The sequence below is a fragment of the Astyanax mexicanus genome, chromosome 4, assembly GCF_023375975.1.
Source record: "Astyanax mexicanus isolate ESR-SI-001 chromosome 4, AstMex3_surface, whole genome shotgun sequence".
NCBI classification, from domain to species: domain Eukaryota; kingdom Metazoa; phylum Chordata; class Actinopteri; order Characiformes; family Acestrorhamphidae; genus Astyanax; species Astyanax mexicanus.
In genome coordinates this window covers 32,766,760-32,781,729 of record NC_064411.1, presented here as the reverse complement: position 1 = coordinate 32,781,729, position 14,970 = coordinate 32,766,760, and the positions used below count along the sequence as shown (strand labels likewise).

Below are 14,970 nucleotides of genomic sequence, written 5' to 3'. Positions count from 1 at the left end.
TGAAACAATACCACACTGTCCGGCTGGATACAGTCAAGGCCAAACACTAGTGGTCCGGTCAGACCTGTGAAATGGATTACTAACACGTGAAATTATGCATACTAACATGAGATGATTTTAGCAACGCCTCATCAGCAGGTTTCACGTCATTTGGGGTATAAACATGGAGTCAGATCAGAGGGGGGTCAGAACTTATACTGGGACAGCTAATAATTGGTTTTGTATGTTCTCCTGGATCCAGTACTTTGTAATAAATACTTGGTTTGCTTTCAACTTCACTCCACCTGTCTGACTCTCTCTATCAAACGAACACGCAGGGGAGTTGTACCCCAGACGAGAGGTGGGTGTTGACCCACCTTTCATTTTCTTGTCTACAACAGTGCACATAATGTTTAAATAACAAAAAATGTTCATACAGCTAATTATTATGTAACAACATTATTAGTATTCGGATGATCACTATATTTATATGTACACTTTTTGGATAATACTTTTTAAATGGAAAGTTACCTCAAAAATAGTTTGTGACCATTTTAACTTGTAGTCAATTAGTTAAACATTTGCAAAATGAAATCTCAATCATTATTATGAATTTATTTCTCACTAAAAGAAGTTTAACCCCGTCCCAGACAGTTTAGTCCCTGTATGATTATGATTTGTAAATATATTAAGTAAAATCTTGTAGAACCTTAATATGAGATGTCCCTTGTTTATGATCATTTTATTCCATGTTGATTTTGTTTTTCACTGCCGGTTATATTTGTTTATGATATTGTATTAACGATTTTCTACATTTTTATATTTAGATCACATACTTATATTAAAGCTCTTTACCAACCACATTACCCACCTATTTTTCTTACCAGCCACCCTAAAATAGCAAACTAAAACCAGCCCTAGTAGCACATAATGGCCTCCACAACATTACTGCATGGCACTGTTTGCCATTTCCCATTCACATTCAGCTGTGTACAGTTTGATGATGATGATGATGATGATGGTCGAGGTTGTCCATCCTCCCAGTTTCTGTAAGCAGATCTTCCTCCATCAGCCCACTCCCAGTCATCATGCAGCAGACCAATCCAGAAGGGTGTGCTGCTGTTCATCCCTGCTTTCATCACTTCTACATTCTGGACCTGATCTTTGATGCTGACCAGATCAGTGTAGATGCTCCTGCAGAAATTCTGAGCCTTATACCAGGTCTTAGACTGATCAGTAATCAGATGATAGCTGACTGAGGTGAGGTTAACTGTGAAGAGGACAAAGTGAACACATTAAACTCTTTGTTCAGAAACTCACTATTTACATCTTTTTAAAAAAAGAAGATTTTTGTTATTATAAATATTTTATTTATGTCTTGTTTTATGTGGCACTCTCGTCTCATATAAAGCTAGCATGCACATTCTGTCACAGTGTGGTGGGAAAGAGGTGTTTTTTCTCTTTTTTATTAATCCATTACTTACTTATTTATATAGTGCAGTATTGTTTATTTATTTATGTGCCACTTTACTTATTTACTTGCTTTAAGCAGTCTTTTTTTGTCTTCTTTTAAGATATTTTCTTTTGTATGGCTTTCTCTTATGACCTCTGTGTTTTTGTGAGCTTTATCTTGAGATCTACTTTTTTCTGATATCCTGTTTTTGGCTTTCTTTTCTCTTTTCTCTTGTTGCCCACTGTTACTGGCCCCACCTCTCCAAAGGTACAACAGAGTAGTGATGTTTGACTGAGATATTTAGTATAATGTGTCACACAGTTAAGCCTGGTCAGCATAGATTTTGGCTGAGGATTCTGGGGTTTGGACTTTTATGTCCCAGACCTACTAGCTTTGCCAGTTTGCTGAACAGGAACCTCTTTTGGTGACTGGTGAAACAGGCTTCCTTCTTATACATTTAGGTTAAATAAAAAATAAGAGGTTTCCTAACATTTTCATGACTGTGAATTTACCTATACAGCCTATGACAATTTATTTTTACCTTCAAACAAATCATGCATAGTGTTTGAGTAAGGACTATATTTTAAATACAGGACAGCCAATTTGCACAGGGCTAATTTAAATATTGGTAACTTGTTTTTCATTCAAAAATACTATGAAAAACGTGAGTGAATATGATAAGTTAATAAGTAAGTAAGCATTTACCCTGTTTATAACACAGGAAGTTTCTTGCCTCAGCTCAGACGAGTTAAATAAATAATATTTACCTTGTTTGTAACACATGAAGTTTCTTGTCTCAGTGCACGTTATATTGTCCCATGATGCATCAGCCATCATAGCAGCACAGCAGGGCATTTTCCAACAGCTTCCAAACAGATTCTTGAGTTTATTATCATTATCACCATTAGACCATTTAAAACTGTAATTACTGCGCTGAAGACCAATCCAGACTTTACTGTTTTCAGACAGCTTATCAGATGTGTTGATCTGATTAATCAGTTCAGCATTCTCTATATCATTGTGCACAGTGGCCAGATCAGTGTAGTTCTCTCTACAAGCTGCTCGAGCTTCAGACTGATTCATATTCTTCACAAGGAGATGGAAAGTTCTGTTACGACTTTCTGTAGCTCTGTAGCACATAACAGCATCCACCTTACTACTGCATGTCACTGCTTGCCATGTCCCATTTTTCAGCTGTGTACAGTCTGATGTTGTTGTTGATGGTCGAGGTTCTCCAGCCCCCCAGTTTCTGTAAGCAGATCTTCCTCCATCAGCCCACTGCCAGTCATCACGCAGCAGACCAATCCAGAAGAGAGTGCTGCTCTTCATCCCTTCTTTCCTCACTTTTTCATTCTGCTCCTGATCTCTGATGCTGACCAGATCAGTGAATCTATTCTTGCAGTAACTCTGAGCTTCATACCAGGTCTTATTCTCAGTGATCAGGTGATAGCTGTAGTTGTGTTCAGTCTGATCTGTGGAGAGATCAGTGACTAGATCAGTGTTTTTATTATTTAATAATTAATTAATTAATCAATCACTCATTCAACACATTAATTAATTAATATTTTTTTTAGCTATTTATGTGCTAATTTATTTATTTACTCACATTAATAATTTTTTCCTCTTTTAAGATCTTTTCTTTTGTGTGGCTTCCTTTTAAGACCTCTGTGTTCTTTTGTGAGCCTTTTGCTTTAACATCTACTTTTTTCTGAGATCCTGTTTTCCTGTTTTTTTTTTTTTTTTTAAGATTTGAGACCCCCTTTTTTGTCTTTTCTTTTCTCTTGTTACCCACTGCTACTGTCCACACCTCTCCAAAGGTACAACAGAGATATTATTAACTTGAGTTGTATTCTAAAATACTGTGAAAACCATTTAAGTGAATATAAGTGAATAAGCTGACTGGGATAAGTTAATTATCTTAAGTTTTTTAAGCTATTGTTTTTTCTCTATAGTTAATAAATAGTATTTACCTTGTTTATAACACATGAAGTTTCTTTTCTCTGTGCACAACATATTGATCCATGAGCCATTAGTTATCATAGCAGCACAGCAGGGCATTTTCCAACAGCTTCCAGACAGATTTTTGAATTTATTAACATTATCACCATTAGACCATTTAAAACTGTAATTACTGCGCTTCAGACCAATCCAGACTTTACTGTTTGCAGGCAGCAGAGTGTTGGTAAGATTAATCAGTTCAGCATTTTGACTTTCGTTATGTATAGTCACCAGATTAGTGTAGTTCCTGCTACACTCCATAAGAGTCAGGTTCTTCTCTATGAGATGAAAAGTTCTGTTAAGACTTTGTTCTGTAGAAGAAAAGACAAAGAGAATGTTCTGTAGTTCTGTTCAGTTTTGAAATAAAAGAGATGTCATGTGTAAATGTGAGATAAATAAATTCTAAAAACTTTTACATTATAGGCTATCCCTGTTAGTTTGTAGCACTTTTCTAGATCATATAATCATCAGTGTCAATAACAGATGCTAACAGACAGAAAATAGAGACCAGAGACAGTCTGACCTCTAGCTGAAATTAACATTTACTGTTGTGAGGTCAGGGCTTACCTTTGTAGCACAGAGTACCAGGCACTATAATAATGCATGAGGCTGTTTGCCATTTCCCTGCTTCTAAGTGTACACAATTTCTTCCTGGTATTATTTGAGAGGAACCAGTCAACCAGTTTCTGTAAGCAGATCTTCCTCCATCAGCCCACTCCCAGTCGTCATGCAGCAGACCAATCCAGAAGGGTTTGCTGCTGTTCATCCCTGCTTTCCTCACATCTTCATTCTGGGTCTGATTTTCAATGCTGACCAGATCAGTAAAGAGCTTCCTGCAGTAACTCTGAGCTTCATACCAGGTCATTTTCTCAGTGATCAGGTGATAGCTGGAGTTTTTAGTCTGATCTGTGGAGAACAAAGAGTGAACGTTAGCCTCTTTGTGCAGAAATAGAACATTTCCCTTTCTTTTCTTAACCTTTTAATTTTCAAATGATAAGTTCAGCTAATAGTGACATTAAAATATCACCATATGTAAAACCTGGAAATGTGTAGACTGAGACAAAAGAAACGAATACACCAAAATAAACATTAAAATTTCATTTTTACTATATTTTTCCTTTTAAGAACACGCTAAAAACATATCTGTTCAACCTGTGCTTTCCACTATGTTTAGTGTGATTTTATTTATTTCTCTTATATTTATATTTGTTCTTAGCTTTCATTACTTTTATTATTTGAATTATAATGTCTATAATTTTATTTGATCATTGTTTTATATTATGTCTTGAATTTATTTGTTATATTACAATTTCATTTGTTTTAATTCTGTTTTAAATTTCAGATTTTGTATACTTAGTTCGTAGTTATTCAATTTCTTAAAACTTTCTTTTAACCTTCTGCATGGAGTTGTATATCTTTCTGTAAAGCACTTTAAATTGCCTCTGTGTATGAAAGGTGCTATACAAATAAACTTCCTTGCCATACCTTTTTCATATCTGTGTGAACATATTATTGTTTTTTAAATACTTTAAATTTTAATTAGTAATAATGTGGGCATGTTTTTTGACAAAGAATATATTGTTTAATGGAGTGTCCCTAACTGTTTTACAAGACTATGTATTAAAGTTTTCTACTTGTGAAAACGACTACATTTTAAATACTGGATGCTTGATTTAACTGGCACAGTAACAAATAACCCTGTTTACTTCTATTTTATGTAAAAGCGTTTTGGAAAACAAGTGAACAGAGTAACAGAAATAACATGAATGTAAAAGTCTTAATAGATGAAGCTCAGATGAGTTTAACAGTCTCTATAGCTAATTAACAGTACTTACTTTGTTTATAACACATGAAGTTTCTTGTCTCTGTACACGTTATATTGTCCCATGATCCATTAGTCTTCATCACAGCACAGGATGGCATTGTCCCACAGCGTGCAGTCAGATTATTAAATGTAACTTCATCACCATTAGACCATTTAGAACTGCACTGACTGCGCTGAAGACCAATCCATACTTTACTGTTTGCAGGAAGCCGAGTGTTGGTCAGATTAATCAGTGCAGTGTTCTCTTCATCATTATACACAGTGACCAGATCAGTGTAGATCTCTCTACAAGCTGCTCGAGCTTCAGTATGATTTAAGTTCTTAATGAGATTGAAAGTTCTGCTTTGTTCTGCAGCAGAAAGGACTGTGGAGAAATGGTCTGTAGTTAATACATCATTAAGGACTGGTGTTAATATGTTTCCATTCAAACACACTTACAGCTAAAGAAATGTCAGTTCAGCACATTTAAAGATTCCAGGGCCAGAGTGGGCCCCTTTTTAACCCAAATCCGGACCATGGACCATTTTTCCATGGAGCAGGAATTTGAATAAATGAAACAGCAGCTAGATCTTACAATGCCTTTTTATTGCATATAAGTACAAGTATATGTTGCTAAGTTAACAGAACACCCTTCACTTAAACATGTGTCATTCAAATTTAAATCAGATAAAGATTTAAAAGGTAAAAAAAAATGTAATTTTATGCATTAATACTACTTAGGAGCCTTTACAAAATTAATTGAAAACACTTAAAATGACTTAATTGAACATGTAATGGTCAAAATATGGTAAAAAAAAAAACTGGACATTTTTTAGGCGCTTTTCAGATTTTCTGTTAAAAGTGTTTAGAATCACAATGTAAAATTATAAACTGCTGCCTTTCACTGGTTAGATATTATAGATATTTAAACCTGGAATGGTACTTTCTTTCTCCAAAGTACTGGAAACTTTATAAGAATAAAAACTAATTTTGCATTAAAGAAGGTGTTTTTGTATATTCAACTCCTAAAGAAGAGATATTGTGCACTGTTGTGTTGAGTGTCGGGTAACAAGCCCCCACCTCACCTCTCTGCCTGGAAAACTCGCCACCTGATTGGCCGACAGAGTCGGCCTACACATATTTGATCAGACTTTAACCTCTCCGTCCACATAAATTATATATGGGTAGCTTAAAGGGAAGTTGTGTTACAGTAGATTAAAAGAGATATTCACTTTTTTATGGCTCAAATTTCTTCAAGCACTGTTTGGATATAAATGAGGATTACTGGAGACTGGTTTGTTGGATCTGCTGGTTTGTGGAGCGGAGTTTAAGACAGGAGTGTGAGGTGAGCCCGGCTGATCAAAGTGCCTGTTTTTAAAGCTGCAGTAAAAGTGTAAGCACTCTTTCGGCTCTAATTCAGGAACTGTATATATGTCCGCACTGGATCAAATATAATACGTACAAAAAAACGCAAATATGTAAATTATGAATCCCAATTCTAATAAACAAGGCATATTTTGCCCTTAATGTTTAATTTCTGAAAGGATATACAGCAAAATAGGCTAGATAACGAAAAAGCAGGGATTGTAAGCTTTAAATGGTATATTGGGTGTCTATAACTATTCATAAACACAGCCAGATATTAATTATGACATATTTCTGACCCGCCCGTGGACCAGGGCGTGTTAAGAGGTTAATGATGCGTATTGGGCTCTACAAACTAAACTACGCTAAGTCGACATCGGTAACGTTGCGCAATAGCTGACAATTCAAGATTATTTCCATATCTCTGTTTACCGGCTGCAGCTGGAGTCTGTCCTCTGGAAAACAAGCTTGTTAATTTCAAACATTTGGCAGCTTCTTCTTCCATCATCTCTCTTTTTTTTAAATCTGGCCTTTTCGGCTCCACCTGGCCTTTTTTACCCTCCATCACAGCTGACTGACGCTTCGTGTTATTCTGTTGCTATATTTAATTTTATCGCTTCAGAAAAGACCACTCGTGGGCGCAACCAAGTCAAACATTTGGGAGGGGAAATTCCCTCAGATGGTTAAACCCATCCAATCTACTGCGAAGTAGAGGCTGTGCTGTCAGATGAATAGAGAATGCATACGTAGTTGAATGGAAATTAATGCAAGAATAAGATTAAATAAGTGACAGTTTCAATTTTAAGTGTCAATTTTTTTTTTCCGTCCAACCCGCTCAAACTCGAGATTGACATGAGCCGGCCCATCGGGAATCCTCCCGAATCTCCCGATTAGCCACTCCGGGTGTCAGGGCCAGACAGGAAGGAGACTGGTGCAGATACAATAAAATAACTTTTATTAAAGTTATAGAGTAAACAGGGGTAGTCAACAGAAACAGGGTCAATACCAAAAATGCACAGTGTAGAGAAACCATACCATAAACGGAGGACAGTCCAGAGTTCATACACGGGAAGGCAGTATCACAGGTTAGGCAAAAATCCAAAGTACAATAAACAGTCCAGGTCATACACGGTAATCCAACACAAGGGAGCAGGCAAAAATCAAAGTCGGTAGAAAACAAAAACAGGATCATACACGGAAAATAGCAAGGGCAAGAGAAACGCTTTGTATTGTAGGATTTACCAAACAGATACTCGGCGAGGTGTGAGTGTGAGCATGGTCCTTAAATACTCTGAGTAATCAGTACTCGGGGCTTCCTGGTGGCGTCATGTGACGTGACATGTGATCGGGAGTGTGTGTTGTGTCATGGAGTGGTGCGTTCTGGGTATTGTAGTTGTTACTGTGAGAATCGCAGATAGAGCTGGATGTGGGAGACACAGACGTGCTTTCAGCACCAGACATGACAGTACCCTCCCCCTGAGGGACCGGAGCGGAGGCAGAACGGGGCCGACCCCGGCGACGACCACCCGGCGGACAGGGAGTACCGGCGGGAGGTGCAGGTGTCGGAGCGGAGGTGCCAGACAGACGGGGCTCACCAGAGCGAGAAACCCGACGAGTTGGAGCAGAGGAGGTCGGAGGACGCTTGGGACGTCCACGGGGCCTAGGAGCAGGCTTACCAGGAAAACGAGCATGAAACTCCACGAGCAAGGCAGGGTCCAGCACGTCTTTGGCAGCCACCCAACAACGCTCCTCCGGACCATACCCCTCCCAATCGATAAGGTATTGGAGTACACCCCCACGTCTGCGTGAATCCAGCACCTCCCGGACAGAATACGTGGACGACCCCTCCCCCTCCACAGCCGCGGGTGGAACATCAGCCGGTGCAGCGTCAGCGAGCGGACCCGGGACCATAGGCTTGAGGAGAGATACATGGAAAGAATTATTAACACGATACTGAGGGGGTAACTCCACCTTGTAAGTAACTTCATTAATACGTGACAAAATCTTAAGAGGACCAATAAACTTAGGCAGGAGCTTTCTACAACTACCCTCAAACCTAAAGTCCCGGGTAGAGAGCCACACCCGATCTCCTGGTTGGTAGTCTGGGTTGTCACCACGGTGCTTGTCAGCACGCTCCTTGTACACGCGCAGTACCTCAGAGACTTTACGATGCGTGTCTTCCCACACCTGCTCACTGCGCTTCATCCATTCATCCACAGCCGGCACATCAGTGGACACCGCTGTCCAAGGAGCTAGAGGAGGCTGAAAACCCAGAACACACTGAAAGGGGGTGAGGCCAGAGGTAGTGTTAACTAGGGAGTTTTGTGCTATTTCAGCCCAGACGAGGTATTGTGACCAATCAGTGGGATGTTTGAAGCAGTATGTGCGGAGGAATTTCCCGAGTTCCTGATTAACCCTCTCACATTGACCGTTACATGTAGGGTGGAACCCAGAAGTGAGACTGACATGTACACCGAGATGTTCAAAAAATGCCTTCCACACACGAGAAGTAAATTGAGGACCACGGTCAGACAAAATATCTTCGGGGATACCAAAGTGTCTAAATACATGCATATAAATAGCTTGAGCAGTTTGGAAGGCAGTAGGCAGAGCTGGGAATGGAATAAATTTAACCCCTCTAGAGAAACGATCAACAATAGTGAGAACTGTAGTATAACCCTCAGATACAGGCAGATCAGTAACAAAATCAACCGCTATATGCGACCAAGGTCTCTCAGGTACAGGGAGAGGTAGTAGCTTACCGGCTGGAAGGGTTTTAGGCGTTTTACATTGCGCACAGACAGAGCAGGAGGTAACGAAAGAGTGAACATCAGCACGCATAGAATCCCACCAGTAACGGGCAGAGAGTAATTGTAACGTGCGTGTGACACCAGGATGACCAGAGGTTAAAGCGGAATGAGCCCAGGTGATGAGCCTGTCTCGAAACTGAACGGGTACGAACGTTTTACCCTGAGGACAGTCCTCAGAATTGGGCTGATTAGCGTTACTTTGGCGAATCTGATCGTCTAACTCCCATTGAATGGTTGCGATCTGAACAGAGGGAGGAAGAATGCGTTCAGCCTCCTGGGGCTGGGATGCGCTGTCCACAGTGCTGTAAACCCTGGACAGCGCATCAGCTTTAGTATTACGGTTTCCCGGACGGAACGAGATCGAGAAGTTAAATCTAGAGAAAAAAAGAGACCAACGTGCTTGTCTCGGATTAAGTCGTTTAGCCGTGCGGAGGTATTCCAAATTCTTGTGATCAGTATACACAGTGAACGGATGAACGGACCCCTCCAGCCAGTGACGCCATTCTTCTAGAGCTAATTTCACAGCAAGAAGTTCCCTATCCCCTATCCCATAGTTACGCTCCGCAGGGGAAAGCTTGCGTGAGAAGAAGGCTACAGGAAACAATTTGGGTGGCGACCCACTACGCTGAGAGAGAACCGCGCCAACACCCGATTCGGAAGCGTCCACTTCCACTACGAAGGGAAACTCGGGATTAGGGTGCCTAAGTACAGGGGCTGAAGTGAACGCAGCTTTCAGCTCACTGAAAGCGCGATCTGCTTCGGTTGACCACTTCAGGATTTTAGCAGCCCCCTTAGTGAGAGCAGTCAGGGGCGCAGCAATGGAGCTAAAGTTACGGATGAACCGCCTATAAAAATTAGCGAAGCCAAGGAATCGCTGGAGTTCTTTAATGGTCTGGGGCACTGGCCAATTAGTAACGGCAGTTACTTTCTCATCGTCCATAAGGACACCGGAGGAACTGATAACGTAGCCGAGAAATGTGACCCTTTGAGTGTGGAACTCACATTTCTCGGCTTTGGCAAACAGACTATGTTCTCTCAGGCGTTGGAGAACTTGGCGGACATGCTGAATGTGTGTGGGGAGATCTGGTGAATAGATAAGGATATCGTCTATAAAAAGGACAACAGAGTGATTAATGAGATCGCGAAATATGTCATTCATAAACGACTGGAATATAGCTGGGGCGTTAGCGAGACCGTAGCTCATGACCAGGTATTCATAGTGGCCGTTGGTGGTGGAAAACGCCGTTTTCCATTCGTCACCTTCCCTGATGCGAATGAGATTATAAGCGCTACGGAGATCGAGTTTGGTGAAGTACACGGCATTACGTAACTGTTCGAGAGCTGCTGGGATTAACGGGAGCGGGTAAGCGAACTTTTTAGTAATGTCGTTTAAGCCTCTGTAATCTATGCAGGGTCTCAAACCCCCATCCTTCTTCTTCACGAAGAAGAAACCTGAACCAACTGGGGATTTGGATGGGCGAATGAAACCCTGCGCAAGAGCTTCACTAACATACTCTTCCATAGCCTTCTCCTCATCACGAGACAATGGGTACACACGAGCTTTGGGCAGTACAGAACCCTCTATTAAATCAATAGAGCAATCATAGGGGCGATGCGGAGGTAACTCAGTAGCTTTAGCTTTACTAAACACATCAGAAAAATCATAGTACTCGGAGGGAATATCAGGGGTATCTACAGAATTAGGGCTTTCGACAGAGGTAGATTGCAAAGAGAGTGAAATTAAAGATAAACAGTTCTCACGACAGAAAGGAGACCAGGCAGTGATGTCTCCCAGGCTCCATGAAATGACGGGGTCGTGTGTCTTTAACCATGGCGATCCCAAAACCAGTGGATGTTCTGTGCGTGGGAGCACATAGAGAGAGAGCTGTTCCACATGTAGAGCGCTGGCTTGAAGGGTGAGAGGAAGAGTCTGCAGGGTCACAGGTTTGGAGCGTACAGTCTCTCCATCGATGGCATGGATGGAGATCGACTTGGAGAGAACTTTCGTGGGTATGGCGTGCTCCTCCACCAAATCCAGGCTGATAAAGTTCCCCTCCGACCCAGAATCTACAAGCGCTGAGACACAAAAAACATCCGTTGGAGTGGTAATAATAACAGGCAACACGAAACATTTTTCTTTAAGTTTAGAAACAGGGGTACATACCACGTTAGCGCGTGGAGTACTCTCCACGCGCTGTCCCAGAGCAGACGCTTGAGCAGAATTGGGCCGGAGTTCACAGTTAGCCCTTAGATGATCTGGACCACCACAATAGAGGCACAGGTGAAGGCGTATGCGACGCTGCCTCTCAGCGACGGATAGTCTGGATCGTGTGATGTCCATGGGCTCAGGGCTGGGTGCAGGCGCAAATTCCGGAACTGGATTCCCGGACTGGAGTAGTGCAGGGCGAACCGCAGGAGTGTGGCTAACAGCTTTGGGCTTACGGGAAAGGAGCTGATCCAGACGGATAGACAGAGCGATCAGCTGATCCAGGGTGAGTGAGTCGTCCTTGCATGCAAGTTCTCTTTGAATCTCAGGGTTAAGTCCGTGTCGAAACATGGAGATGAGAGCAGGGTCGTTCCAACCGCTGCTAGCAGCTAACGTACGGAACTCCAGAGAAAAGGCTGCCACAGATAGTTTACCTTGCTTCAAGGTAATCAGAAGCTCTCCACTAGATTGCCCATAGCGTGTATGATCAAAAACGCTGCGAAAAATAGACAAAAAAGTGTCGTAGCTGGATTCAGAAATGTTCTCCCAAATAGCTGTAGCCCAGTCCAAAGCCTTGCCAGACAGTCGAGAAATTATAAACCCGATTTTAGCTTTATCAGAAGCAGGAGGTGAGTTGCTAAAAAACACGGAGCACTGGAGCAGAAACCCATTACATTTCTCAGTGTTTCCGTCATAGACTTCGGGTTTACACACAGCGAAAAAGGGAGTAGTGGTTTTGTTAGGGCTGGCTACAGGACTAACCACTGGGCTAGGGTTCTGGGTGGACAAACCCCGGAGGTGACTCATAATCTCGGCTAGCTGCTGCTGTTGGTTAACCTGGTGGCGTGCTAGCTCGTCAACAGCTTGGGTCACACCAGCGAGCGTTTGCTGGTGCTGACCTAAAAGCCGACCCTGGTTAGCCAAACCAGACTTAATAGACTCTGTATCCGCAGTCTCTGTCATTACGGCCGAGTATCTTGTCAGGGCCAGACAGGAAGGAGACTGGTGCAGATACAATAAAATAACTTTTATTAAAGTTATAGAGTAAACAGGGGTAGTCAACAGAAACAGGGTCAATACCAAAAATGCACAGTGTAGAGAAACCATACCATAAACGGAGGACAGTCCAGAGTTCATACACGGGAAGGCAGTATCACAGGTTAGGCAAAAATCCAAAGTACAATAAACAGTCCAGGTCATACACGGTAATCCAACACAAGGGAGCAGGCAAAAATCAAAGTCGGTAGAAAACAAAAACAGGATCATACACGGAAAATAGCAAGGGCAAGAGAAACGCTTTGTATTGTAGGATTTACCAAACAGATACTCGGCGAGGTGTGAGTGTGAGCATGGTCCTTAAATACTCTGAGTAATCAGTACTCGGGGCTTCCTGGTGGCGTCATGTGACGTGACATGTGATCGGGAGTGTGTGTTGTGTCATGGAGTGGTGCGTTCTGGGTATTGTAGTTGTTACTGTGAGAATCGCAGATAGAGCTGGATGTGGGAGACACAGACGTGCTTTCAGCACCAGACATGACACCGGGCCTGAAAGATTCCAATTGTTTAGTTAAGTTCAGTTGTATAGTTTAGGATTGTGTAGATCTGGCCGGCTGCAGCAAGGCAAGCAAAATAATAAATTGCCTAGGGCTCCTTTTTGGCCTGGGGCGCCCAAGCAATGACTGTTTTTAAATTTAATTGAATGCAAGGACAAAGTATGTGGGTGCTCTCCTTTAATTTCTCCTACTCCTATTTCTCTTTCTTTAATAAATCATGGTACTTCTACTGAGTAGATACTTAGATACTTAGCAAGTATAGCAAGTACAAACACATTTAAATTTTGAAGTATCTACTTCAGATACTTTAGACTACTTTTGCTGGAGTAATATTTTCCTTTTGGTATCACTATCTAACTTTGTGTAATTTGTCCACCATTACAAAATGCTAAGTAGCTTTAACAGATAACTAGCAGTAGAAACAAATTAATTAATAAAGTTTTGAGTTTAATTTAACATAATATATCAAGATAACACGTTATAAAAACGACTGATTGTGAGCACATACTTACCTTTGAGGAGGAGCACAATCAGAAGAATAGAAATATTTGCCATGATAACTGCCACAAGTGCTGAGCTGAGACTCTGTGGGTTTTAAAATATACATAACACATATGTATGCATGTTGTAGAAAGTATAATATAGTGACATACTTTACAAAAAACTATTTAGTTTACCACTAAACATTAACTGATTAGTTAAGTACAAATGTTCACAATGAGTCTTACCTTCTGAAATCCCCGTTGCTGAATGAGGTGGAAATATTTATATCCGAGAGATGAAAGCAGTCATGATTATATCAGGGAAAAGTCAAGCCCAGTGATGGGCAGACGCTACTAATCAAACATCTCTAAGGAAAATTACAGCTCTAACATCTGACGTGCATTTGCTTTGGTAAAATATTTACTCATCTTCAACCATTCTAATTTTAGCCATGTCACCTCCTTACTACGTACCCTTCACTGGCTTCCAGTAGCAAACGCTGCCTAGGGACCGACAAATTGATGAAGGCCCTCCTCAAGTCAGAAGTCAAGAGGCTATTATTGTCTTTAGATCTGAGTACAGGTACAACATGGAACAACAATACAAAAGACAACATAAAATGAAAAAGTGTAAAGAATGAGAACTATAACACTTACAATTACAATTACAGCAGACAAGAGACAGAACAATGCAGTACCGATTTGATACAATGAAATATGTTAGTGAGAGTGCAGAGAAATGTAACATACTGTAACACATGATCAAATCAGTTACTGAGGCAGAGAGTTTATAGTTCTATAGAATGAAACAACAAGTGTGTGTGGGTGGGTTCAGTAAATAGTTTGTGTGTGTGAAGAGTGATGGGGGGCTCAGTTCAGTTTTGTATAAGTGTGTAGGATGAGTAGCGGTGGGGGGGTTCAGCTTCGTCTCTATGTGTTAAGGCGTCTGACTGCCTGGTGGAAGAAGCTGTTGCTGAGTCTGGTAGTGGTGGCTTTGTTTTTAGGTGTTTGACTGCCTGGTGGAAGAAGCTGTTGCAGAGTCTGGTAGTGGTGGCTCTGTGTGTTAATGAGTCTGACTGCGTGGTGGATGAAGCTGTTGCAGAGTCTGGTAGTAGAGGCTCTGTGTGTTGAGGAGTCTGACTGCTCGGATGCTCCTGTGTCTTCCACTCCTGTGGGTGGCTCGTCCACAATGCTGGTGGCTTTGCGGTTGCAGCGTGTGGTGTAGATCTAGGGAAGAGAGACTCCGATGATCTTCTCAGCTGTCTTCACTAGTCAAACAAGTGCTGGAAGGTAATCTGCACAATTTTTTCTCCTGAAAAC

The 14,970-nt window shown here is 41.4% G+C and overlaps 2 protein-coding genes across 2 annotated transcripts in view; both read right to left on the bottom strand.

Moving 5' to 3' along the window:
* LOC125801640 (macrophage mannose receptor 1-like) overlaps positions 1 to 14,970 on the bottom strand; it is a 224,400-nt gene that overhangs the window by 27,690 nt on the left and 181,740 nt on the right. The gene's annotated exons all lie outside the window — the stretch shown is intronic.
* Positions 497 to 3,903, bottom strand: LOC125801641 (macrophage mannose receptor 1-like). The gene is made up of 3 exons (XM_049478426.1): positions 3,403 to 3,903; positions 2,200 to 2,904; positions 497 to 1,249 (listed from the first exon to the last, which is right to left on the bottom strand). The coding sequence occupies exons 1-3, from the start codon at positions 3,689 to 3,691 to the stop codon at positions 897 to 899; spliced, it is 1,347 nt and encodes a 448-aa protein (XP_049334383.1). The 5' UTR covers positions 3,692 to 3,903; the 3' UTR covers positions 497 to 896.